Source organism: Pezoporus flaviventris, unplaced genomic scaffold, assembly GCF_033815535.1.
Source record: "Pezoporus flaviventris isolate CSIRO_AGI_PZ_B2104156 unplaced genomic scaffold, CSIRO_AGI_Pfla_v1 ptg000008l, whole genome shotgun sequence".
NCBI classification, from domain to species: Eukaryota; Metazoa; Chordata; class Aves; order Psittaciformes; family Psittacidae; genus Pezoporus; species Pezoporus flaviventris.
In genome coordinates, this window is record NW_026892556.1 from 2,179,945 (window position 1) to 2,207,133 (window position 27,189).

The 27,189-nt window shown below is 55.6% G+C and overlaps 1 protein-coding gene across 1 annotated transcript; it reads right to left on the reverse strand.

Annotated features, from left to right (window-relative positions):
• Positions 1-22,222: 22,222 nt before the first annotated feature.
• Positions 22,223-23,821, reverse strand: POU3F1 (POU class 3 homeobox 1). The gene has a single exon (XM_061449725.1). It carries the CDS (start codon positions 23,791-23,793, stop codon positions 22,669-22,671), a length of 1,125 nt encoding a protein of 374 aa, XP_061305709.1. The 5' UTR covers positions 23,794-23,821; the 3' UTR covers positions 22,223-22,668.
• Between the last annotated feature and the right edge of the window lie 3,368 nt (positions 23,822-27,189).

Genomic DNA, 27,189 nt, shown 5'->3' on the forward strand with positions numbered 1-27,189 from the left:
GGTTGCGCGTCTCGGGGTCTCGTTTTTAATAGAACCTGAAGATTTGGTAAGTGAAATCCCTTGGTTTTGAAAGCTCAACTCGGCAATGATGGGAGAAATACAAAGAATGAGAGGAGGGAGAAGCCAGAGCCTCAGAAACCCCGAGTTCACGGAAGAAACCCCTTCAAGTTCATGCAAGAAACTCCCAAGTTCATGTATGGTTTGGGGACCTTGCAATTGGTTTTAAAACGTGCATGGAGGTCCCCACGACACTGTGTGTCTTTGAAATGAAATCTCTTCGACTGAGATTTGAATGGATAAGCATTTGCTCCTTATCCCTGATTCATTTTACCTGCATCGAGTGGGGGAGGACAGGAAGGAAAACCAGCAGTCCCATTGGAAGACCCTCAAGGAATTACTGCAGCTGAGAGCCAAAAGATAACCCCACCAAAACCAGCTACCCAGCCTGGCACTCAGAATGCCTGCTGTGCCTCTGACCCCATTGGTAGAACGAGTGTTGCAATGGGCACAAATGACCTAATCCCTGGGAAAGAGCCATCCCTTCCCAGTAAAGGAGCAAGACATGGGATGCAGTAGGTAGCTGGGGGGCTTTGAGCGGTCCAGTGCTTTCACTATGGAAAATTATAGGTCACCATACCTCTTATTCTCCTGTTGGTAGTTCTCATCCCCACTGCAAGCTCAGCTACACAACAGCCTCATGTTCACTGAACAGGGTATGAGAAGCAAAAGTGGTTCCTCCTCAGAGTCACTTTTCCTTGGGGAAAACCATGAAAGTCTTGACAAAAGGAAGCTGGAGCACAGTTACCTCCGTGGTGTTGCACTGAGCAGACTTCTTGGCCTCAGAAGCCAAGGTTACCCATCCAGTGGGCTGGGGAGCTGTTTATCACCTTGTGGCCACAACAGACTGCAAAGAGGTGCCAGCTCTCGTGCACAATCAGCTGCTCCTGCCTCCAGCCTTCAAGGATTTGGTGGACGCTGATCCCTGAGCTTCCACCTGCAGCTCCCAACAAAATAGTGCAGCACCTCAAAGAGTTAAACCCAACCAAGCTCTTATCGGGCCAACAGCCAGCATTGTGTTGCACAGTTACTGTGCAACCCCTGGGCTGTTGATGCTGAAAATGCCACAGCAGGTTAAACACCACGCTCCGAAGCGGTTGATTTGAGACAATAAGCAAGGACAGGGAAGGGTTTATGGTGAGGTTTGGATCCTCAGCTTCACAATTAACCTTTCATAGGAACGTTGGGGGCTTATTCACATGGCAGCTGTGTGCACTTACACAAGTTCCTGTTAATGCTGATTCCACATGTAAAATAATGAGAAAAAAGGGGGAAAATTTCTGGGTGCAATCACAGAATGACTTCAGGCTGCCAGGAGGAAAAAGCCAGTGTATCAGGAGGTAACACTGGAAGTATCATAGAATAATAGACTGGCTTGGGTTGGGAAGAACCTTGAAGCTCATCCAGTTCCAGCCCCTGCCACGGGCAGGGACACCTTCCACTGGAGCAGCTTGCTCCAAGCCCCTGTGTCCAACCTGGCCTTGAACACTGCCAGGGATGGGGCATCTTATAGTACTGTCATGAGACTTCATCTGGAGCATCATATGCAGGTCATCAAGGTTCAAGAAAGATTTAGTTCATAGGGGGACACATAAAAAGAGCCTCTAAGATGCAGAAGGGAACTGAGAGCATCTTAAGAACAGGACTAGATACACCGCAAAGAGCCAAACACCTCCCTACAGCCTTGCTCCTGGGTTGACTCCCAAAGCCCTTAGCTTATCTCCCTCACCCTAAAGCACTGAAAAGTTTCTGCAAGGGCCTGGGAAGGGTCAATACCTTATAACCGAGCAAAGCACCCAGCCCACTCGGCCGCAGTGCAAGATGTAAAGCGTGGGGTTTAGATTGGTGGGATCTGCCATCCTCCAGCTGGGCCCTGGTGGGGGAAAGACAGAGAGAAACAGCCCACAGCTATTTTCTGCTTGTGGTAATTATAGCATCGGAGGCTGAACCAACAGGTTCTTTAGCAAGGAGATTCCCTGCAGCTTGCAAGATACAGATATCAAAATACCCCACAGATTCACAGCTCAGGTTTCAGGTGACTCACAATAATACCGTGCCATATAATAATTTCATGGAATCCCTTGTTCAGGCTGAAGAGCTCAATTGATAATGACTGTCTATAAAACTTAATAGCAGGCTACATTAAAACACTTGCAGGATTATCTCTAGGCAACTGCACCAATATATTTCTCACAGCAGAACCATCACCAGCCCTTGGGCTTCAGGGGTGATTTCCTATAGGCCCTGTTTTCCGAGCCTGAACCAGATTGGAGACCGCCACAGCAGCATCTCTTGCCCCATCGCTGTTGGGAACACTTGGAAACCCCAGAGCTCTCCTCACCGCTTTCCTTCAGTGGAGCAGAGAAGCTTTGATCCCCCCATCCCACCGCCGTGCCCGTGTGTGCTGTACCACTCACCATGAGCCCAGCTCCCGCTGGCCATCCCGATCCCAAGGTCGCCCGCAGGATGCTGGTCCCGGGATGGGGCAGCGGTCCAGCAGTGGGATCGCAGCCGTCTCCAGCTGGCTCTGACGGTCACCAAGACCCTGCTGTCCTCACAGCCAGGTTCAGCTGAGGTGACTTGCCCCAGGGCACCAGGGGGAAAAGGGTGGTGGAGCTCCTCCGCTCCAGCCGGCTTCACAGCAGGGAGTTGAAAGAGCAGGATGTAAATGGGGAATGACTAATGGCTGCCCTGAGCCTCTCTGCACATCCCTTTTCCACAGGCTCCTTGGCCACCCGCACCTTTCCTCACCTGGCTGGGAGCAGGATGAGGGCTGCAAACAGCCAGGAACAGCCTGGCCACACGGTATCATCCCCAGCCCCTCTGCCACGCACTTGGACGCGGCCCCCATTTCCCTCTAAACAGAACTTTCCTCCCCAGATTCCATCACAGAGGGATTCAGATAAGGGGAAGGCAGACATCAGAGCAGACCCAATACTGCACAAGGTGAAAGCAGCTGATGCTTGCTTGCCATCTCTACAGTTACATACCCAAAGCCTTTAGTGCCTTGAGAACACCAAGGTGAGCAGCGCTGCTTCGAGCAGGTAGGAGCCCATTATTCAGTGAGATCATATTCCCAGGCTGGCCCTGGCTTGGCAGACCTAAAGACTGAACTAGGAACTTAGTGCATATAGATCATGATTTACTGAAGCACAAGCCCTGATGCACCTTTCTAGGGAAGCTCTAATTTATTATGCATTGTCATTAGCTGCAGCAGGGCCTTCATTAGAGCTAGAGTTAAGGTCTGTTTTGGCTGCCTCATCAGCATCAGTGAACTGCGTCCCTGCGAGGTTTGATACAATTTAATTAACCTAATTAAAAGCTCTGATTGCAGAGATGATTGGGGTAGAGCCAGCAGCAACTGCATATTTATAACAAGCTGGAAGGTGTGGGACCGGAGCCAAATGATATGCATCTCTAATGAGCTGGTGCTATTGAAGTGTGGATTTGGAACACTAACATTTATTTTTGGCAACAATGGCCAGTTTATCTTCATGAGAGAAACGATCACGGCCTGATCGCATCTAGCACCCTGCTCCCTGGGCTTCGCCAGCCCAGCCCCTCAACAGGCACCCCACGGCCCTGCTGCACCTCCACTGCTGCATCCAGGCAGCAGCAGCAGCACCCCCCAGCTCCTGCCCCACAGCCCGCAGGACGCAGCGCATGCAGCCTGCACAAGCCCTAACCACACACTGGCAGTCCCAGATAAGGCAGGTGGAAGATGCCAGCAGGTTTTCCTTCCCTTCCCTGGCCACCACCACCACCACCACCTCCTCCAGCCCTCCCATTGCACAGCCAGGCTGGGCTCCTGGGACAAGGAACCTGCCTCCCTTACCCCTCCAGGCACCAAATACTCCATGCCCATATCTTCTGTTGGCCACCAGCGCCCAAAACCAAAGAGCAACCTGAACTAAAAGCCTATTTATCTGCACTCCAGCACCCACAGCAGGGGCTTTAAAGCTTCTGCTGCCTTGGCTGATTGGGCTGCTGAAGCCTGGGTAAGTACCAGCACCTGCCCTGGTCCACCCACTGCAGTGAGAACCTTTCCTCCTCCTGTTTACAGCCAGAGAGACCCCCAGCCCTTTGCAGGTGTGTTCTGCGGGGATGCTGTGCCAGAACTGGGGGCTTCCTGGCAGCAAAGGGCAGGAAAACCTCGTTTCTGAGCTGCAGCTCTGCTTGACAGAGGAGATGACAGCAGTGCCCCCTCTCTCCCTGTGTTTAAAGACTACAAACAAATGCAGACCCAACTGCTGTCAACCCCCAGGACCCAAAGGGATGTCCCGGTGTGGGTCCCAGAGCTGTGCCGTGCCTGTTGTAGGAGCAGAACCCTGGTTCCCTGCAGCCAGCACCAGTGGGGCTGCTGCATCCTTCCCAAGAGCCATGTCCTTAAGTGCCCTGCCCCATTGCCCTTCCCATGGGGATGGGTGTCCTGGAGCAGGGAGTGAGGCAGCAGCATGGGTCCGGGGGTGCTCCTTGCACCCCGGTTGGTGCTCCCAGCCCTGGTTTTCCTCTCGGAGCAGGGTCAGGATGCTGTGGGGGTCAAGTGTGCCCAGCAGCACCACTGGGACACCCTGGGCAGAGCAGCGCCTGCCGAGCCGCTTGGAAAACTTGATCCGTGCTAATTATGCTGGGGCAAATAAACCCTTGTGATAAGGAGTGTGAAATGGAAGCGTAGATAATGCTCAGCTCCGAGTGCCATCAATCTTTAAAAGTGGAACAATAAGGGAAAACACCGCAGGGCATATGAAGCAAGGTGTGATTCACATCTGCTGCGCCGCGGCCGCCGCCTGATTTATTGGCACAAGGCAACTTCCCTGCACTGTTTCAACAGAGCTGCATTACATAACTCCGCCGACTGTTTTGCTTCCCTTTTATCAATCAAAGGATGTTTAATGATCTGCGGCCCTGCCCTGATACAGCTCGGGAGCGCAGGAGATGGGTCCCCCAAACATGATGGGGAATGGCTTTAACCTGCCCGAGGGGAGACTGAGATGAGCTCTTAGGCAGAAGCTCTTCCCTGTGAGGGTGCTGAGGCACTGGCACAGGGTGCCCAGAGAAGCTGTGGCTGCCCCATCCCTGGCAGTGTTCAGGGCCAGGTTGGACACAGGGGCTTGGAGCAAGCTGCTCTATGGAAGGGGGTCCCTGTCCGGGGCAGGGGTTGGAGCTGGAGGAGCTTTGAGGTCCCTTCAACCCAAACCAGTCTCCCCCAGTTCCCAGCCTCTCCAGAGCCACCTCTTTCAGCCTGGGTGTGATACTGGCCCGTGACAGCCAGGATGCACTGGTGGGGCAGGGCACGAGGGTCTTCTAGGTCCAGACTGCTCCATGCCCTGTGGACATGGGGATGGAGGCTCCTCTCCATCCCTGCTCTCACCGATGCACCACTTGGAAGCACCCGGGGTACCGGTCCTCTGCCTGCGCTGCAGACACTCCCCAAGGCCGAGCTCCCTCTGTCACCCAGACGTCCCACATCTGTCTGCACCTTTGATGCCTTCATTTTCAAAAGGCTTTCTCTGGGATTCACGTTCTTTTATTTAAATTGTGGAGCTGCTTTGGTGACCTTTCGGCTGCCTCCCATTGCAGGCCCACAAAGACCCGTGGCTTTGAACAAGTTCAAAGCTTCGCTTCCCTTTTGGCCGTACCCCTCAACAGAGCCTTTGGATGGGTTTTTCTCCCACAGTCCTGAAAAGCCATCATCAGAGACACTTCCCCGTGCAGGCTCTTTAATATTTGCACTGATTTTTTGAATAGATAATATATTCCACCTTTCTTTTAGCCTTTTAAAAGCACACGCTCCTCATAGCGCAGGTGGAGGAGGCTGCGGCGTGGAAGCTGCCTTGGCAGGCTGGGAGGACAAACAGGGCTGGGGGCAATGCACATTGCTCTGAACCACATTCACTTGCCTGTCTGCAGCTCACGGCACCATCCTGGGGCAGGCACAGACCCGGAGTGGCCCCGCTGAGTCCCACATTCCCTGCTCCAAAAGAGACAGTCCTTAAAACCTCCCTCCCGGTCCTGAGCCCAAAGCTGCTCATCCTGTTAAGCTGGAAGGCAATCCAGATGCAAACCAAAACGCTTCTAAAAACTGTCCCCTAGATTGCCAAGCATCTCATAAAGCCTGGCCATGGGCTTAACTGCATCAAAATCATGCGGATGCTTTTTGTCAAAGCCACTCTAAACCAGGCAGGCAGCAAGCAGCTCACAACCCAGAAGTGTCATAGATGCACTCGCAGATGCTGTCCATAACGCTGCTGATTCCAGACTGCGAGTCCAGGAGGGACTGTCACATCCTGTGTTCTGATGGCCCGCCTGCTGCCATCCCCTGCGCTTCGCTCACAGAGCCCAGGCTGGCTCCAGCACCTCCAGCTGGGTTCTGCTGTTCCAGGCTGGAGGAGGCTGAGCCACAGCAGCCCCGAGGAGCAGGTTCACCCCTGCCCAAGGCATCAGTGAGAGAAGGGAAGTGCTGAGGGGAAAGATGCTTGGGGGTCCCCAAGAGCGAAACCATGACCCCAGCGTCAGGACCTCTCAGTCCTTGGCATTTTACTTGGTTATGAGCTCCTTCCTCGCCTCAAACCTGGTTGAACATATAAACTACAGATGGAGGTGAGCAGAGGATGGAGGCTGCAGGGTACGCAGTGCCTCACTCCACGTAGTATGAACAGCCTTTGGGTAAGGTACAACCTCCAACTGCAACAACGCCCATCAGCCCAACTGCTCCTTAGGGCATGAATCCCTCCCTGCAGGGCCGGAGGCAGGGTGAAGCCAGGCTGGGGAGGGTGGCCTGAAGTAGCCCCTTAGGTGGGCCAGCAATGCCAAGAGCCGTGATGCACACAGCTGCGCAGAGGGGCACATACTTTCAGCCCGTGTTGCCCTAACAAACCGATGTCCCGGGATGCAGACAATAATGTTTTTATGAGACTCTAACTTCCAAACTCAAACGCTCTTTGTAGTGGACTAATAGCCAACACGTGGCCCTTCGTCTCATGCTGAACTTTTGTGGTCCTCCGGGAGGGGGAAAAAAGGGCCCTGGTGAGCATTTACACTGAGCACTTTGTTCTCACGGAGTTGTAGAGCAAAGAGAATGATGTATTGAGAGCCTCGGTCCCTGCCAGTTTGGCTTCATTTGTCCTTCTGAACTTGCCCTGAGAGATAATGTTTCCTTCTAATCTGCTGCCGTCCACCTACAGCAGGGACCCAGTGAATAATTCTCCCAAACAAGCCTTTATTCTTAAGTCTCTATCTGGCCCTAGCCCTTTCTCCCCCCCTTTACGGAGCGATTGTTGCGTTCATTACATGATAATGGCCCGAGCTGTATTCCAGCCCACACTTGCCGTGGCCACACAAACAAGGCTCAGGCTGCGCTGCTCTCAGGATAATGCTGCTCATTTGGCCTTATTTCAAAGAATGTGCCAGGCATCTGAGCACCAGCAGCTCCCCTGCCTCACCTCCCAGCCCTCACACTGCCTGCAGCAACCAGCACAGCCCCCAGAGAGCTGAGGCTTTCTTCCACCCGTGGTAGGAAGGGACTGTCGTGCTCCTATGGGAAGAAGACCCGAGGAAGAGGAAACGAGACTTGCGTGTCTCTGGTTAATGGGACAAATCTGTTCCTTTCTGTCCAGGTATTTAGGGCGCCCTTTCACAATGATGTTTTAATAAGCCTGTGTAAGCCTCACAAATTGCCCTTTGTATCTGGAGATGGGAAGCTCCAGGGGATGAGCAATGCACACGCTGAATGCACAAGAAACCCATTACGTAGCCTGCTCCTGGAAGTCACTCTCTAGGGATAACTGCGATGGGTGCCCCTCTGAAAACACCCAAGGGAGCTTCCTGTGCTGTAGAGAGATATTAGTGCTTATCTGCACCGGCCTTTCAACGGGATAAAGCTAAGCCGAGGTCAGACACTGTGCTCAGACACTGACAGGGGGCTTTGTTCCTAACTCTGCTCCTGAGCTTAAGGACTGGCCAAGGGTCACCCTGCTACCACCCAGGAAGGCTGGGGAAACCAAAGCCTGCCGACTGTACTGGCCTCAACCTCGGGGCTGGCTGACAACGTGTTCCCTTGCTGCGGGGAGGCTGAGTGAAGTCATGCCTTCTATTTACTGCTAAGCAATGGCTTAGCTCAGCCTGACATTTCCATGCCATGCCAGTGTCATGCAGCCTGTGCCAGCCACGTATGGCCATGTGGGGTGAGCACCTACATGAGCACACACGTGTGCATGCAAGTGTGTTTAGGAGCACGCATGCAGCCGTGTGCGTGCTGCATGCAATCTGTGCAGGCTGCTCCCAAACTTGTCTATGCATGGTAAGGAAAAGGTAAGGAAAAAACCCTCTCACGTGCAGGCTCACGCATGAGCGTGTGTCTGCAGAAACATGCAAGCATCCACCGTACCCGTTCATGCTCGGTGCGGGCACAGGATTCCTCACAGCTCAGAGCTCAAAATCCTCAGTGCTGTGCACTGCAAACCCCTGTCTGCCCCAAACACCCATGGATACCCCCCTCCAGCCCCATGGCTCAGACCCTGCCCCTTCCCCAGGGAGCTCACAGGGTGCTCCAGTGAGTGTGAAATCTCCCTGCCCAGGACAGCCTGTTCCAAGGGAGCAGGAGCGCAGAAAACCTGCGCAGGAATGGCAGTGTCCTTTGTGCACCATGAGGATGGACTCCTGCCAAATTCCTCTGCACCCACTGCCTCTATTAAATGCGTCAATCACTTCTTGGCAATCCAAGGCCCAGAGAAGAGTTGAGAGGAGACTTGGGTTGCTTTTATTTAAAGGTGAAAAGTACCAAGCAGGAGGCGAGCTCTTGCCTGCACGGAGAGCAGGGCTGCTGAGCCCTTCCTGCTGCCAAAGGGACGTGGCAGCAAGAGGCAGACCATCATGGACTCATCAGCCTGTGAAATACCCCTGATGCAACTGCCCAAGGAGAGCCCACAGACCCTTATGTGCGGGTCTTGGGTGACTGGGGAAGCTGAGGGGGGAGCATCAAGGTGAAGGGGATGCAGGAGAGCCCATGCACAGTGATCCTAGTGCTGGTGGGCAGGGGATGGGGCAGGCAGGGACCAGACAGCATCACTGCTGTTCAGACAGCATCTCCTGGCTTAGCTGCTCCCAGCAGCATCCCCACCAGCTATTGGCAGCCAGCACTCAGGGAGCTGGTTGCCCTCTCTGGAGCTGAACCCAGGGGAGCAGGCTGGGTGCTCTCCTCCCCACCCTCAACCCCAGCAGCAGCGGTTGGGGAAGGTGCTGGAGGGTGGCACCAGGGCTGCAGCGGGGCTTTTGGGAGCAGAACAGGAAAGTCCGGGTGACTCAATGATTCCTGGCACAGGGCACGGCTGGTGTCAGCCCAGCACAGCGGGAGGGAGGAGGACGAGCAGGCAGGGATCCGTGGGGCTTGGGAATGGGGACAAAGGGCCTGGGAACACTTGCTGGTGCCCACCTCGGCACCAATGCTGATGAAGGTGCGATTGCATCCAGAACCCCCCTCCCTGCAGGTGGACACCAGTATCCCCCCGCCAGGAGCTGCCCTGTACAGGGCATCATGTCCTGCACAGAGCCCATTCCTGCTTCAGGAGCTCCTGGAAAGCCGCCGCACACCCGCTCCCATGCAGGCAGCTCCCATCCCCGCGCCTGCTGCTCCTTCCCTTTGCCTCCTCACGTAATCACTTTGATCTTCACTCCAGGGGCTCCCTGTTAAAAATTAATGCTTCATGGATGTTGCTGCCCATAGCCTGAAAAAAATGGCTTTTATCCCCCCGGCAGTGCCTCTCCCCAGCTCCCGCAGGACTCCCAGTCAAACAGATGGGGACAAAACCTTTTGGGCTCTTGGTTCAGAGCACGATGGGACCTGCTGCTGCCCCACGGAGCTGCGCTGAAGGGGGGCAAGCTGTGACCATGCCACGGTGCTCAGGCAGGCTCTGCCAGTCCCCGGTGCCTGCACCAGCCATGCCCACACCCCCCGGGGCTCCTCCACATCAGTGAGAAAGGGACCACAGACGGGCTGCTGGGGCTCGCTCCCCTGTAATGAGCAGAAGGGGCAGGGCAGGATGGGATGTGCTGTGCCCTCCATGCCCTCTCCATGCGGTTTTGGCCCCAAGTTCCTCCGCAGGCAGGGCCCAGCAGCTCAGTTCTCGGACCTGACAGGAGAGAGATGCGAACAGCAGTGATTTCAGCACCCTCATGGGCATCCCCGAGCTCCGCTCGCAGTGCCGGGGGTTGTGCCCCATCTCTTGAGCTCCCCTGCGCTGGGGGAGCTGCTCAGTGCAGAGCCTCAGCCAGGAGCGGGGTTGAAGGCACAGCCCCGGGCGAGCAGAGCCTGGGAACGGTCCTCGCTCCGGTCCTGCCGGCTGCTTTGGGAGGGAAGGGATGCGGCGCCCAGGGCAGCAGGCTGGGCGCAGCAGGAAGTCGGGCTTGCCGAGCTGGGTGTGGGGCTGCTTGTCTGGGCTCCCAAAGCATTTTCCAAACACTTTAATTATAGTGATTTATATGGCAAAAGTGTGGGGGCGAGAGCTTGGGAAAGGCATCAGCAGGTTTGTTCCGAGGGCTCTAATCAGAGGTGATGGGGGGGCGGGGAAGGGAGGGTACAGCACCGGAGCACCTTGAACTGCAGCATCAGGACAGGTTTGAAGGATGCAGAACCTCCCAGCATGCCAGGGATGTGCTGATGGCATCCCCGAGGCCTCCGTGCATTATATGCTCCTACGGGAACAGCAACAGGAGTGTTACCAGAGGTCCTGAGCCTGTCCCCTGTGCTGCTCCCGAGCCAGCACTGGGCTTCCTGGGGATCCTTCCCCACCTCTGGTGGGACTTTACACAGCTGTAATCAGCAGGGCTGCAGCCAGCCCCATGCGCAGCACAGGCAGAGGATGAACACCAGGACATGAAGGGTTTTAGTAGGCAGCAACCAGAAAAGGATCAACAATTCAACAGCAACTCAGCATTCATAGGGTCCTAGAATGGTTTGGGTTGGAAGGGACTTAAAGCTCATCCAGTTCCAACCCCTGCCACGGGCAGGGACCCCTTCCACTGGAGCAGGGAAGAGCTTTCTAAGAGCTCATCTCAGTCTCCCCTCGGGCAGGTTCAAGCCATTCCCCTTGGCCTGTCCCTCCATCCCTTGTCCCAAGCCCCTCTCCAGCTTTCCTGCAGCCCCTCCAGGCACTGGAGCTGCTCTAAGGTCTCCCCTTCAGGAGCCTTCTCTTCTCCAGGCTGACCAGGAGCTATTCTCCTCTTTTTGGTATTACCTCGAAAAGCAACAACCTCTTCAATTCCTGTTCTGCCCGACGTTCTCTTCACCCCCACCACGTTACACACACTCACACGCACCCACAAACAGTTTTCTGCAGCTCCCTGGCAGCCAAAGAGCCCCCGGTCCCTGCAAAGAGACCACATCTCCCCCACGCAGAGCCCACTTGGGAACCTCAGCCCCATCCAAGGCTGACTTGCTCCGAGGATGCTGTCACTGCTGCAGAGCCCTGGTTACACCAGAGCAAACGGGAGCTATCTCAGGCTGCTGCTGGCACCAGCCTGGCCCTGAGCACAGCACGGGGCTGCAGGGCTGAGCCATGGTGTGGGGATGTGGGCAGTGCTGGAGTGGTGGCTGTGACCCCCCCCGAGTCCCTGCAGGATGCAGCGCTGGCAGCGTGGCCGCAGCACACATCACCCTGCTGCAGTCCTGCTTCTTGGCCTGTTTGCTGGTAAATAACCTTTTCCTGTCCTTTTTGACACTGATGGTTATTGACAGCTGAAATCCCTCACAGCCAGGTCTGCCCTCAGAGAGCCGAGGTGCTCCGCGCATCCCATGGCCAGGAGTGGGGAGAGGGGCAGAGCCAGCTCTGCTTCACCAAGATGCCCAGAGCCTCCCTAACAGCTCCCAGGCATGCCAGGGTGGATGCTGGCAGCATTTCCCAGTGGAAACAAGGCATTGAAAGCAGGGGAATAAAAGAGGGTACTTTAACTAAACACATCTCTGCTTCCCGAGGCGGCTGCTCCTGGCTGCGCCCGCGGTGCTGAGCATCCCCAGCCTCCTCTCTGTGCTGCTGCTCCTCTCTCCCAGGAGTGTGGGGCAGCAACCCCAATGGCACATTGCTCACCCTCAGGGCACAACATTAGTGTGCACAGAGGGCAAAGAGAGCCAAGCCTGTGTAGCAGGATGCTCCCTGATCTCACCAGTGAGGACAGGGAGGACCAGCCAAAAGGGACCGAACCAAGAACTCTCACCCAAACTCCCATCCCGAGGACATTGCCCTAAATCCACACAGACACCGGGTGGCAAAACACCCTGCCCCACCTGGGGAGAATCTGCTGATTAAGGGATAAGCAATCACTTCTCTACCCACAGCCTCATGTTATCACTTAATTGAATGCAATTGATTGAGAAGCTAAAAGCAGCCTTGGCTTAGAGCATTGCAGATGGTGCCTGGGAGCAGGGCAGCATACTGAACCCTTAAAAGCATTGGCATCAAGGGCAGCCGCAGCCTTGCTCTCCTAAAGTGTCTCACGCATCATTATTACGAGCAGGACCCAGCAGCAGGGCAGTTCCAGGGCAGTATTATCTACCACGCTTCAAGGCTGCACAAAAGCCTCTTATTCTTGCCCCCTCTGCCCTCAGTGGGCAGCCTCTGCGCCCACAGGGATTTCAAGGGAAGGAAGTGTGCATCTGCAGGGCTTTGTGGGGGCAGCCTTGGCTCTTTAGTGGTCTAACCACTGGCCCACACTGCTGGGAACGGAGCCCAGGAGCTGGTATGTGCGAGCTCTCAATCAGTGCTGGAGAGGGGGACATCACAGCTGAGGGCAGCCTTGGCTCACCTGGCTCTTGTCTTTCTGCTCCGGTTGCGTGTCTTCAGGCACTCAGCGCTGACATCCATGCAAACTTCATTAACCCTGCTACTTTCGTCCCCACTAATTAACACCAGATTACAGCTCCTGCACGCCGCGTGCTTCGCAGTGAGAGCTGCCTGCTTTCCCACTCTGCTCTCTGGAGCCTCTGTCGCCAAAGCAATCTGTTCGGCCTGCTGAGCTGAAAAAGGTCTGCAACCCTGCAGAGACCACGGGGGTCCCTGAGCACCCGGCTGGATGGAGCCTCTCCTGGGCTCAACTCTTCAGGTTCATGCCAGGACCCCCCAGGGCCAAGAGGGAGAGCATCAGTGCAGCATCCCAACAGCCTCACCATAAAGAGCCTTGGGAGAGCAGAAGAAGCGCCCCACGCCAGCCCCTGCCCCGTATTCCCTTAGTGAGGCCATTACACGTGGATTATTTTCCTTAGGGAAAGGGTAGAGTTTCTGCAAGAAGACAGGACTTCCCCTGTGGCCCTTGTGCTGGTGCTGGCAGGAGCCACGTTCGGAGTCATACATCATCAATGGAAGGTACCTAATGATATATTGCCCTAATACATCACCATAGCAACAGTGCTCTAATAATGTATTATTCTAATGTGTTACCCAAGCGCGTGTTCCTCCCGATGATGTATGGCTGGGATTGCTGTGCCCTGCCAGGCCCACATGCAACAAAGCTCTCCTGCCTGCCAAGCACCCTCCTCGGAGCTCAGGTGTGCTCAGCCCTCCTCCTGTCACACTGGGGCAGCCACCCGCGTCCCGGGCTGCATCCCCAGCAGCACAACAGCGCTGGCACAGGGTGCCCCGAGAAGCTGTGGCTGCCCCATCCCTGGCAGTGTCCAAGGCCAGGGACAGAGTTTGCTCCCACCTTCATGGGCATCCTCAGAGGTGCTACCTTGGTACCCAAAGGAGGAGGAACTCCTGCGCTCAGCGCACATCAAGGCTCATGGCACTGCACCACCACGGTCCTCCCCTTTCCCAGTGTCTCACTTGTGGAGCTCTACGAGCATTCCTTCCCTGGCATCTGCAAAGTGCAGGGGGGGAAGCGGCAGGCTGGTTTGTGCCTTTCTCCAGCCCCTTCCAAGGTACCAGGGCTGCACAGCCCCTGGGCTCGCTCATTGACAATGAAAATACCAGCTGGAATTCTCCTGCCGCCCGTTACAGGGACAGCATTGTTTGCAATCCACACTATCTTTTTGACCATTCAAATGCCATCAATTCAGTCACCCCAGTGCGTAGGACAGTTATCTGAAGTGTTTTCCCAAACAGCTCAGTGACTATAGAGCAACAATTCATGGCATTGCTCGGGGACATCTGTGCGAAGCAGCGCGCAGCAAAGAGCCCGCGGCCAGCTCAATGCTCCCTGTGTGGAGCCCGGATTCCACAGAGGAGCAGGGAAGCCGGCGGACAGAAAGCCTGAATGAATGGCAGGAGAAATCATTCCATCTATGTGAGTCCATGCCCAGCTCCCCGTGCAGCTGCTGGCAGCTCTGCCCCTCTGCGCTCACATGGAAGGAGATGTTATTGTGCATGGAGACCAGCTCCCTGCACCGGGGATCACAGCCACTGGTGTCCACCATAGCCCCCATCACGGGCAAATCCTTCCCAAGCACTGCACAAGGAGCCAGGCTTAGTGGGGGACTCTATAGGACAGCACTCGCTGTCCCTCTGCTCCGAGATTCCCAGGCCTTGGAAGTGCCTGAGAGTGAAAGCTAACTACCAGCTTAAAGCTAATGACACCTATGGCTTATTCCTCCATTGACCAGCAGCAGCACTTCAGTTGACCAACCTGAGCCCCCAGCCTGGCCAGGGTAGGGCTTGAGTACTCGTGGGGCTGCTCCATCTCGCCAGGGTTGTATCACTGTCCCTCTGCTGTGGACAAACCTTCTGTATGCGGTGGTCCAAGAGATGCAGGATGCTTCCCTGTGCTGCCTTTGCAATGCTCCCGAGCTGCACCTGAGCAGATTCCAATCTCTCAGCATTCCAAGGGGGCAGCAGTGACAAATTACAGCATCTGCAGCAGAGAGAAAGGGAAACAGAGGGACGGAGGGAGGAATGATTGTGTTATCGATAATGTTTCCGATAGCTGATGGATGAGGACACCCAAATAATTTTTAAGGTTTCAGGAGAAACCTTCCAAATGGCAGCACAAAGGCACAGGAGGCATCAATCCAGGGGCTTGGAAGGGAGACCTCCGGGGATGTGCACAGCAGCGCCAGGCGCAGGCAGTCAACAACAGACAAGAGGGGACCTTTTCCTCCTCCCCGTGGATACAGCAGGAACCCCGAGAGCTTCCCAAGAGGGATAACACGCAGACACGCTGCTCATCTTCCCTCCCCAGGGCTCAGTGTGAGCGGCCACCAAACAGCTCTGCAAACCAGCAGCTGATTGGAACGTGCCGACAGAGCCCCCCAAAACTAAAGAGTCGGGACCACCAAGGAAAAGATCACCTCCGGATTGTCTGGAGCACCAAACGTGCAGAGCAGACCCCCTGCTTTAACGACACAGCCACATTCCCTGCATCCCAACCACAGCAGGACGTCCTGCTGACAGCTCCAAGCTGCCATACGCCAGAGGCGGCCTCGGAAACGCTCCCCGTGCTGCAAGCGGTACAGACAGCATCGCTCTGTGCCGAGCCCTGGCACATCTCCAGGCTGGGGTTGCAAGGGATTATCTGCACGCTGAATGGTAATGAACATTACTGCTGGTCTCCGGGAGGGCTGCGCTGAGCTCCCCCCCGTTGCCGATCGCGCAGCTTTAGTTCTCCCTCCACACTTCCTATACCCGAGAGAAAGGGCAATTCCAGCACAGCTGATGGTCCAGGAAGCTGATGGAAGGCACACAGGAAAAGGGGATCCTTTCTGTGCCCGGCAATGTCACTCCCTCCTCCAACTCTGCCGCTTCCAATACTCAGCTATGGGATCATTGTTTCACCTCAGTCCCACCAGTCCTTCCTCTTGCAAACTCACCGTGCCTCAAGAACCATCCCGCAGGGGCTGTACCTGGAGGTGGGGAGCAGGCATGGAGGGCACCTGTAGTGACATCAACCTTTCCTTAGCTCTTTGGGGACAGGCAGGCAGGGAAATGCTGTCACTCCTGCAGCCCTGCACCGCGTTCACTGCTGGGACTTGGGAGCCTTTTTTGCGTGGAAGATCGGCTCACGGAGCAGCAGCTTACCTGGGAAAACCAGCTGGGGATGCTCCAGTGTCCCAGCACAGGCCAGTGCCCCCCTGGAGCTCCATTGAGGACCTTCACCCTCCCCACAGGGCAGGCTGGCTCCCGGCCCTTCGGCAATGCACCGCAGCCCGCTGTGATTTATGTGGCACTTGGACAATTGATGCGCTTTGTGCCTGGGGACAGTTAAATGGTAGCTCTGTCATTAGTTTAAGCAGAGGTTAAAGGTGATCAATAACAAGGGTTTCATGCCCAATTGATCACCCTTTGCTATTTATTTCTGCCTTTTGCTTCCCATCCCATGGTGCTTTTAGAAATAGTAATTAAAGACAGGACAAGTGTTCCACTAAGCAGAATATCAAACACTCCAGGTAGCCATTCAATACCCTCCGTCTTCATGCCACCGACCCCAACACCAGCGAGGCTGAGCCAGCCTCTGAGGCTGCTCCTATCCCCCCCCAGCCAGGACCCAGCACATGGAGATGCTCATTCCACTGGAGCAACGTGGGACCAAACCCCCTCCATTCGCACCCACCAGCCAGGGAGCATCTCCCACTGCTACAGCTCCTTTGGCCGAGGTCCATGGGAATTCAGCCTTGCAACTTTAGGAAAGATTTACTGCATCGCTTCTGGAGAGGCAAAGACACTGGGAGAAGACAAAACCACCCCAGAACGTTCCTCATCATCCTCGAGGAAATCAACAGATCTGGGAGTAAAATCCAGGGGCTCCAATACTGGTTTAGAGGAAAGCAGCAAATCTGACAAGCCCCCTCCTGTAGCGCAGCTCCCACTGCCCAAACTGGTTTATTTGAAGAGAACACATTATAAAATCATATAGAAACACATTATTCATCACTTGACCGACAAAACCTGTCCCAATTTAAAGCTAATCGTCCATTTTATAAAGTACATGGCCTGATTCCTTCAAACCAATGAAGGCCAGGTTGGACAGAGCCTTGGGTGGCACGGTTTAGTGTGAGGTGGCCCTGCCCATGGCAGGAGGTTGGAACTGGATGATCTTAAGGTCCTTTCCAACCCAAACCATTCTGTGATTCAATGACTGCAAAAGATGCAGACACGGACATCAAATCCACTTCCCAGAGCTCGGCTGGCTACAGAGTTAAGATCCAGCATCATCTCCAAGCTGCACAGCTCTAGGGTGAGTGAGAGGCACTGATACACTGAGCTGCGGGCAATCAAAAACTGCAGGACAAAATTCCACAGGGAAAAGAAGGAAAATCCCTACAGTGAAAAGAGAAAATGCCCATTGGCTTTCCCACACCTTCTATCATGGACTGGGTCTGCTTGGAAGGGACCTTAAAGCTCATCCTGTCCCAACCCTGCCACCGACAGGGACCCCTTCCACTGGAGCAGCTTGCTCCAAGCCCCTGTGTCCAACCTGGCCTTGAGCACTGCCAGGGATGGGGCAGCCACAGCTTCTCTGGGCACCCTGTGCCAGCGCCTCAGCACCCTCCCAGGGAAGAGCTTCCTAAGATGATATTTTTCCTATCAATCCCATAGTGAGGTGCCTTTCAAGGCCCTCAGCTGCTACGGGCACAGCTCCCAGGACAGGGAGCTGAGCGGCTTCACTCCTCATCCCCCTTTCTTACATACATTAGCAGAAAATCCAGCTTGGAAACCTCAGGGAATACTGTTCTCTGGCTGTGGGGACTGCTGTCCATAATCTGGCAAAGCAGTCGATCAGGATTGCCCCTGAGGAGCTGCAAGAAGTCCATGTGTCCATGAGGAAACAGGACCTTGCTGCTGGAGGAGTTGCACAGATGCCTTTATCGGGCAGAATGCTCCGAAAGAGAGGTGGAAAAGAGGAAAATCACTAAAAACACATCTTCAGCTTAGCACGGACACCACTCCCCTCTGCAACAAACGCTCTCAGCAGGGGATGAGCCAGAGCACCCATGTAACTCAACCACTTACGGGAAAGAACACTCATTCTGACCAACACCAAAAGTAATGTGCTATTAAGGAACATGAAATATTCCTGAGCTCTGATCCAACATACACATTATACCTGCTGCATATATATATATATATATATATATATATATACACACACACACACCATGTGCTTTAACACTGCCTTGTCATTCCCATGCCCAGCACGGTGGGTTACATGGAGAAGCCAGGTCTCACTGGTTCCAACTGAAACCAGAGGCAACTTCCATGGGTAGAGTTTACATGGATGAGGAAGGAAAACCCCGGCTCAAGGGTGAGAGCCGTGCACACACACACACACACACACACAGTTACCCTCAGCACCAAGCACCAAGTGGGAGAGATGCTGAACGCCCATAAATCAGCTTGGCTAAGTGCAGCAGGAGCTCCCATGAAAGGCTCAATGAGCTCTTTTCTGTGCCTTTCCTATGGACACACGTACACGTGAAGCAGAGGGATGATGCTGAGCAGAGCCCACCTCCTATTCACTGATGTTAAGCATGGAGAAATCCTGCTCTTCGCCGCTGCCCATGGCAGGAGGGTCTGCTGGGCCCTGGCCAGCCTCTCTCTAAGCAGCAGTGTTAACCTCAGTGAGACCAGACCCTTGTCTATGGACATGCAGCATTTTAAACCAAAACCAAGCAAGCCCTCAGTGTGCTCCTGCCCCTGCCTGGAGCTGCTCTGGCCGGATGCATCCCGCTGGCAGGAGCCACCACACTCCTGTCCTGAACACGAGACAAGCCACAGGCACCAGCTTGGAGTCTGCTGGCCAGGATGTGCTGATTTTCCACAACCCCATCATAAGAAATAACAGCAGGCAGCGAAGGAGAAGCAATTCCACAGCTGTGAACAGCTGGGGGCACGACCCAAGCCTGTTTCCAACCCCTGTGAAAGAACAAGGCTGAGTTTTCCCGGCGCTGATCCCGCTCCATCCAACCAACAGCAGCATTAGTACACAGTCACAGCATACGCAAAGAACATCAGCACAGAACTGAGATACTCAACCAGGAGTTGCCGGGAGCTCTCCTTGTGGGTGGGAGAGCAAGCAGGGATGGGCAGAGTTAGGAAGGAGATTCCGAGGTGTTAACACCGATGCTCCAGATTGAGCGGTCCCGCTGCTGCTTCGGCTGCGAGGGGGCAGTTTGCACTGCGGCCCTGTGCTGGGGTCAGGCTCCGGGGGGGGGGGCTGGCAGCGAGCAGAAGAGCCTGGATTCTGTTGGAAGTGCAAGATGAAGAAAGCATCAATAATTAGGGGTGACTGTGCCCAGCCAGGCGAGCCGCCGCGGCCACTTCTGCGCTCGTCACGGCGCGAGCGCTCCCTGCTCTGGCAAGTGGCAGCGACGATGGCCGGAGACAAGAAATGGGGAAGGGAAGGTGGGCACTGGAACGCCACAACCTTTTCCCAAGAGCACCGGAAAGCTGAGCAGCGACCGTCCTGCTTTTGAAACGGAAAAGGGGAAAGAAAGGGGAGCGAGCCCCTGCTGAAGGTCGTCCGGGTACTGCAGAGAGCAGCGGTTTCCTAAAGCACTGCTCACCAGTGCCTAAACCAGCTGCATCCTGGGCCCAGGCAGGCTGCTCGGCCCCGGGAAGGAGGCACCGCACAGCCTGTGCCCCAGTGTGGGGAGCACTGAGCTCACGTCAGGGCTGGGTTTGCTCAGTGCCAGCTGCTCCAGCTGGGCAGGGACCCCTCGGCCACCACCTCAGCTCTCCTCACCCGCACAAGGTTTGACACCACACTGCACCAGCATCTCTGGACCGTGCACAGTGCCCGGCATGGGCAAGGCAACTGGGTCGCCACCAGCTCAAGTGCAAGTGCAAAAGTGATGCTGCACATCAGCAATGCTGCTCTGAAGAGCATCTGCTGGGGCCAAGCAGTGCCCAAGAGCAAAGAGCTCCCCCAGCCCCTCTGCCCTTGGGTTACAAGGATTTCACAGCAGCACAGACCTAAAACCCCTCTAATATCTCACCTAACTCTTAGCTACACTTCCTACCTTGCATACCCTACTATTTACTTTGTGCATTGTTAAATAACTGTGCACATCTGCTTTTCTTTACTGCACAGACATCGCAGTCCTACCTGCGTGTGCTTCACTCCTGCTGTAGTAGGATGAGCTCATACCTCAGTGAGGAACAACCACCACCAAAAGAAATAAAAGCATCTCCCTGCAGTAATTGCTATTTAATCCTTGACCAAGAAAACGAACAACTTACTCTCGGAGAGGCAAACCTTTGGGGCATTTGGTTTTCAGAACGGCTGAGCACTGCAGGAATAACATCTAGAAAGTGTGTTTTATTTCTGCTGCTCCACAGCACGAAGGAGCTAATGCAGTGGGGCTGCCAGCGCCTTATCCAATCTGACAAACCCAACAACCCAAGGCTGCTCGTCCTCCCCAGCACTCACTGCACATCTCATCCATTATGAGAACGCAATGTGAACACTGACCCTTCCCTTCCAAGTATCAATACAAATCCTGTTTGCCAGCCGGGCTGGTTCAGAAGAGCTACAGAGAAGCTCATGCGAATGAGAGTTTGTTTCCTTAAAGAACACAAAACAAACCCTCTTTTGTTCGTTTCTGATTCGGTTTCTTCGTCCCTCGAAGCCTGGCTACCACACAGAAATTCCTCAGCACAAGCTGCAGTTACAGCATTGCCGAGCACCAAACACGACGTGCGCGTGAAACACACAGAAACCCAGCTCAGGGCAGGTTTGCAGAGTCGAGAATGAATCTAAATGCTTCCATAATACATTAACTCAAACCCTGAATCCTCAGGCTCCTTCACCTCAGCCATTCAGCTATTTAGAACTGAGGAAACAGCCAGTAAATACAGCCAAACTTCTGCAATTCAGCACCCCGACACCAGCTCCGAGTCTGAGCCTTCCCACAAAACGCAGCCTCCTTACAAGAAAAGGACTCTAAGTCTGGAACAAAAGCTGACAAAACACACAATGCACACTGAATCCTTTAAGTGAGATCTCTTATTGTGCTCTGCATGCCCAAGGGACGTTATTACTACACTAAACCACAGCATTTGCTGCTTTACGTGTACCAAATGCGAACCATTTCTCTCCCTCCTTATGAGCATCAAACACCACATTTAAAGGAATAACTGCCCAAAGTGACTTTATTTTAAACCCTCGAAGATCGGTTTACCAGAATCTCGGGGAACTGAAGCATTTTGTATCAGCTGGTGTGAACAGCCACACTGAGAGTGTGACAGTTTGTAACGTTACCTACTGCAATGGCAGAGTTAAATCAATTATTACACCCCCCCAAGGCACCAAATGCACCCAAAGCAAAGCGCAGCAGTGAAGGATTCCCAGGGGTTAATTTCCAAGGCTCAGTTTTAGAGGTACATTTTAAAGACCAAATGTATTCCACAATAATTCTGCCCCAGTTCCCGTGCAGGCAGCGCTGCCACCACAAAATCCCTTTCCAACCTGCTCTTTTAGAACATCTGTACCAAGAGGCAAGTAGGGAAACTACCGAGTGCCAGATGTTCAAACGCATTAAGGTCTCTACAAATCAAAAGGAAGAATTTGGGGCTTTACGACGCGATTTTGAGCGTTTCATCACTGCAAGAGCTCTGCATAGGCACACGTTCCAAAAGTTCTCCCAACACACAGAACACCGCGGCAAGCAAAGGACGCTGCAAAGGCAACCGCGGTCCTCACATGCGACGTCTGCTGAAAGGGAAGAGGTTTAAAGCAGAGCTGCGAGGGGATTCTTGCAGCAAGAGAGCACGCAAGGAGTAAATCTGCAGCCTTTTCTTGGTGTAAGCACAAGGTATGAGGGCAGGAAACCCCGGAAGGGAAAAGCGGGGGGATCGGAAAAGCGGAGAGGGGTTTGAGTGGAAAGAAATGAGGAGTTTCCTCAGCTATACCAAAGCACATCCCTTACCCGGGCGACAAACGGGAGGGAAGCTGCGTTTCGAACGTTTCCTGCTCGCACCGCAGACCGCAAAAAGTTACGGTAAAGATGGGTAAAACACCGTCAAACCACAACCTCCGCGCTCCAGGGCTGCTCCCGAGTTCCGAGGCTGGGTTTTGGCCGTCCGTGCCCGTGCAAGACCGAACACAAGACAACGGAGAAGTCCCGTTGAGACGCCGTTAGCGGGGAGGGGGGACGGGAAACGCCGCCGGGCTAAGGGGGGAGCAACGGGGCACCGCAGAGCTGCCCGGCCCCGGTTGGGCGCCCGCAAAGACGACACGAGACGGGTTCCTGGGTAAATGGTTTATGTAAGTAATAAAATATTTACTATAACATAAATAGAAACGTACCCTCGCAGTCTACATTGGTTTTGCAATAAAGATACAAACGAAAACCGAAACCCAAGGGGATGGGACCGGACCGAACCCACCAACGGGAGGGAGAGAGCTCCGCGCACGGTTAGAAAATAAATAGAAACGGGCCGGGTAAACGGTACCGAAGCGTCCTCCGGGCGAGCCCGGGCCGGTTCGGGGGCGCAGGGAATAAATTAGAGATCGCAAACCTTTGGCTACTGCTGCTGCGGCCGCGGCGGCTCCGGCGCGACCGGCGACCGGGCGCGGAGCGGGGCGCGGAGCGGGGCGCGGAGCGGCCGGGCCAGTCTGAGGAATAAATTAACGCGCGACGCCCGCGGCCGCTCCGCCGGGGGCCGGGGCCGGTGCCGCGGGGCCGGGCAGTCACTGCACGGCGCCGGGCAGCGCGTGGTGCAGCGGCGACGTGTCCGCCTGTGCGTAAACGTCCTCCATGGGGGGATGCGGGGCCCCGGCCGGCGTCATTCGCTTCTCCTTCTGCCGCCGGTTGCAGAACCAGACCCGCACCACCTCCTTCTCCAGCTGCAGGGAGTCCGCCAGGGAGGTGATCTCATGCGCCGAGGGCTTGGGGCACTTGAGGAAGTGGTTCTCCAGGGCGCCCTTGACGCCCACCTCGATGGAGGTGCGCTTCTTGCGCTTCCGGCCCTGCGCCGCGATCTTGTCCAGGTTGGTGGGGCTGCCCGTGCTGGAGTCCGTCTCCTCCAGCCACTTGTTGAGCAGCGGCTTCAGCTTGCACATGTTCTTGAAGCTCAGCTGCAGCGCCTCGAACCGGCAGATGGTGGTCTGCGAGAAGACGTTCCCGTAGAGGGTGCCCAGCGCCAGCCCCACGTCGGCCTGGGTGAAGCCCAGCTTGATCCGCCGCTGCTTGAACTGCTTGGCGAACTGCTCCAGGTCATCCGAGCTGGGCGCGTCCTCGTCCGGCGGCTCGGGCGGCCCCAGCGGAGGCGGCGGCGAGGCCGCCAGTTCGTGCGCTCCCGCCTCCTCGGCTCCCAGCGGGTCGCGCAGCCCGTGGTGCAGCGCGGGCGCCGGCGGGCCCAGCATCCCGTTGAGACCCGCGTAAGGCTGCGCGTAGAGCAGCGGCTGCCCCGACGGCGGCGACATGGGCGGCAGGTGATGCGCGCCGCCCTGCGCCCAGCCGCCCGCCGCGCCGCCCGCCGCCGGCTGGTGCACCAAGTGCGGGCGGTGGTGGAAGGCGGCGGCGGACAGCTCCTCGCGGGGCCCCGGCGGGCCGCCCTTGGCGTGTTCGGCGGGAGGGAGATGAGCGGCGCCGCCGCCGCCGCCTCCGCCGCTACCCCAGTCCGTGCCGGCGCTGGGCAGCCACTGGTGATGCGCCAGCCCGACGGCGTGCCCGGCGGCGGGGGCCAGCCCCTGCAGGTACTCGTGGTGCATCATCTTCTGCACCTCGCGGTACGTGGTGCCCTGGTGCAGCCGGTCCCCGTCGGGGTGCATGAGCGCTGCGGAGCGCGGCAGGTACTGCGCGGTGGCGGCCATGCCCGTCTGCGCTGCCCCGCGCCGCGCCGCGCTTTAGAGCCGCGCGCCGGGGCGCCGCGCTCCGGCCCCGCCCCCGAACCCCATTGGCCCGCCCGCCCGCCGCCGCCGGCCCGCGCCGCTCCGCCATAGGGCGCCTCCCGCCGCTCCCGCGCTCCCCTCCGCCATTGGCCGGCGGCGGGAGGCCGCTGCTGCCGGATTGGCCGGCGGAGGAGCTCGGCGGGCAGGGGAGGGAGGGCAGCCCGCGTGCAGCCGGCCGGCGGGGCGGCCGCTGATTGGAGGAGGGAGATTCATTCATGCCGAGCTGCGACCGGACACATGGGCGCGGGGCCGGGGCGCGCGGGGGCACGTGCGTGGCGCGGGACTGGCCCCGACGGCAACGGTGGCACGGAACGGCACGGCAGGGAGTGGGACGGGACAGAGCAGCGCAGCGCAGCACAGTGCAGTGCAGTGCAGTGCAGCATGGAATGGGATGGGACAGCACAGTACAGTACAGCACAGTATGGAATGGGACGGGACAGCGCAGCACAGCACAGCACAGCGCAGTGCAGTGCAGTGCAGTGCAGTGCAGTGCAATACAGCATGGAATGGGACAGGACAGCACAGTACAGTACAGCACAGTATGGAATGGGACGGGACAGAGCAGCACAGCGCAGCACAGCACAGCACAGCACAGCGCAGTGCAGTGCAGTGCAGTACAGCATGGAATGGGATGGGACAGCACAGTACAGTACAGCACAGTATGGAATGGGACGGGACAGAGCAGCACAGCACAGCGCAGTGCAGTGCAGTGCAGTGCAGTACAGCATGGAATGGGACAGGACAGCGCAGCACAGCACAGCATGGAATGGGATGGGACAGCACAGTACAGCGCAGTACAGCATGGAATGGGATGGGACAGCACAGTACAGCATGGAATGGGATGGGACAGCACAGTACAGTACAGCACAGCATGGAATGGGACAGGACAGCACAGTACAGCACAGCACAGCGCAACATGGGATGGGACAGCACAGTACAGTACAGCACAGCATGGAATGGGACGGGACAGCACAGTACAGTACAGCACAGCATGGAATGGGACGGGACAGCACAGTACAGTACAGCACAGCATGGAATGGGACGGGACAGCACAGCACAGTGCAGCATGGAATGGGACAGGACAGCACAGTACAGTACAGCATGGAATGGGACAGGACAGCACAGTACAGTACAGCATGGAATGGGACGGGACAGCACAGCACAGTGCAGCATGGAATGGGACAGGACAGCACAGTACAGTACAGCATGGAATGGGACGGGACAGCACAGTACAGTACAGCACAGCACAGCATGGAATGGGATGGGACAGCACAGTACAGTACAGCACAGTGCGACATAGGATGGGACAGCACAGTACAATGCAGCATGAGACAGCACAGCACAGCACGGTGCAGAGCCTGCCCAGCACTTCCACACCAGGCTGCGGGGCTCCAGGCTGCGCCCTGTCCCCTCCGCCCCATGGTTTTGGGTTGTGTCAAAGCAGGTGGAGAATGCAGCCTCCTGCAACTGCTGCGCAGGGCTAGCTGCATGTCCCTGGCCAGTGAAGCCTGTGCTAATCAAGAGCTTCTCAAACATTAAAATCCCTGATTTACCTTCCCAGAAAACTCGGCCCCTGGACCCTGGGAAGGTGGGAGCCCTTTATCCCCATAGGATAAAGCACCAAGGGCCAAGAAATGAGGATCTGAGATCGTTTGGGTGTCATGGGAAATGTGGGTCTTGGAAGCAGCCTCACAGGCAAGTCTCTGAGCCGGTTTGAGGGTTGGCACAGGATAAAGGGTGGAGGAGTTTGTGGGAACAGACAGTGACAACAAGCAAAGGACGTGTCTGGCAGCGCTGGGAGAGGGGCGAGGGACACATTCATTAACCCAGCTCCAGACTTCATTTGGGGCTTGAGGCCCAAAGTGAACCAGGATGGGCACCGGGAATATTAATCACTTCTGAAAATTAATCTTCGCCTCTGTGCTCCTCTTTGTAAACTGGGAGCAGAGGCAGTGACCTTTGCCAAGGGCTCGGGTGAACAATGAACCACCGGATCAATATGTGTACGAGTGTAACATGTCAATGGCCGCATGCAGTGCCCTGCTGTCCCATAGAGAGGAGACGCCTGGGCAGGGTGGCTCTCTGCTGTAAGGGACGTTCACTGCTGCCTCCTGAGAGGTTTCCCACATCCCTTCCCTCTGCATTGAAGGCACTTTACCACTTCAGTGCACGACACCACCCAACCCAGCAGGAACTGCTCCTGCCCTGCTGCAGCCGAGGGCTGAGCTGTCAGCAGCAAGATCAGCCTCTGCCCATTGCGAGGGCTCAGGCATCACCTCAGGGCACTGGGGAGCTGCTGACTCACGCAATGAACAGCTACCAGTGCCTTACCTTGCTGCTGGCAGGCTCAGTTTTGCACCATCCCTGCCAAAACTGACAAAGTCGGGATGGAACATCCGCAGTCTGGGCTGTGGGATGATGTGTCATTGGTTCGTGTCACTGAACCCAGCATCTCTTCACAGGTACACAGCCTTAGGAAGAGGCTGGGCTTAGCAGGAGAGATGGGTTTCATAGATCATGGAGTGCATTTCGGTAGGAGAATAATGCCCCTTTTTGTTCCTGAGGAATCCTTCGCAAGCCCTGCACGTGTCTGTAATGGATAGAACCCTTTCGGATGATGCTGTGACATGCTGTAAAATATCACACGTGGTGAAGCATCTTCTGTGTATTTTTGCCTGACCCAGACTCATATTCATGTCAGCTTCCCATGATGCAGTGCCACGATATTCAAATTCCTGGTAGCCAACTGCTGTTGATATTTATATCCCTTTTTAAGGGAATCACAATGAATAAATGTGCCCAGCTCTAACTTTATGCAAAATGAGCTGTGTGTAAATCAGTAAATCATTAACAGGAATGAATCATTCCCAAAGGCTGAGGACGGGATTTCAACTTGATCTGTTTATGTATTATGGAGTCACCAAAGGAGAAAACACATTGTGTGTGTTAGTTTAGGTCCCCATCACAGCCTGTTTACACAGTAGTATTGGTTTATGCTCGATCAAATGATCTTTTCCAACCAAGGCGTTGTGCTCTGGGCTGGGTTTGCTTGATGGAAGTTGCATTTAAAGACTGGAAACAGCAAAAAAAACAGAGGGAGATGAGAAATTCCCATTTAACACCTTCCTCAGCAACAACAGCTCCACAAGTGAGAGCCAGGTGGCAAAATTACCTCTGCTTTAACAACGTGCAGGATGGAAAAGCAGCACTGCCCTTACGTAAGCCTTAAGAAAAGGTTTAAGATATGTCCATATAGGCGCTAGCTCCAAGAGCTGGCCAAGCACATTTGTGTTCCTGGTGTCCCTGTCACTATTTCAG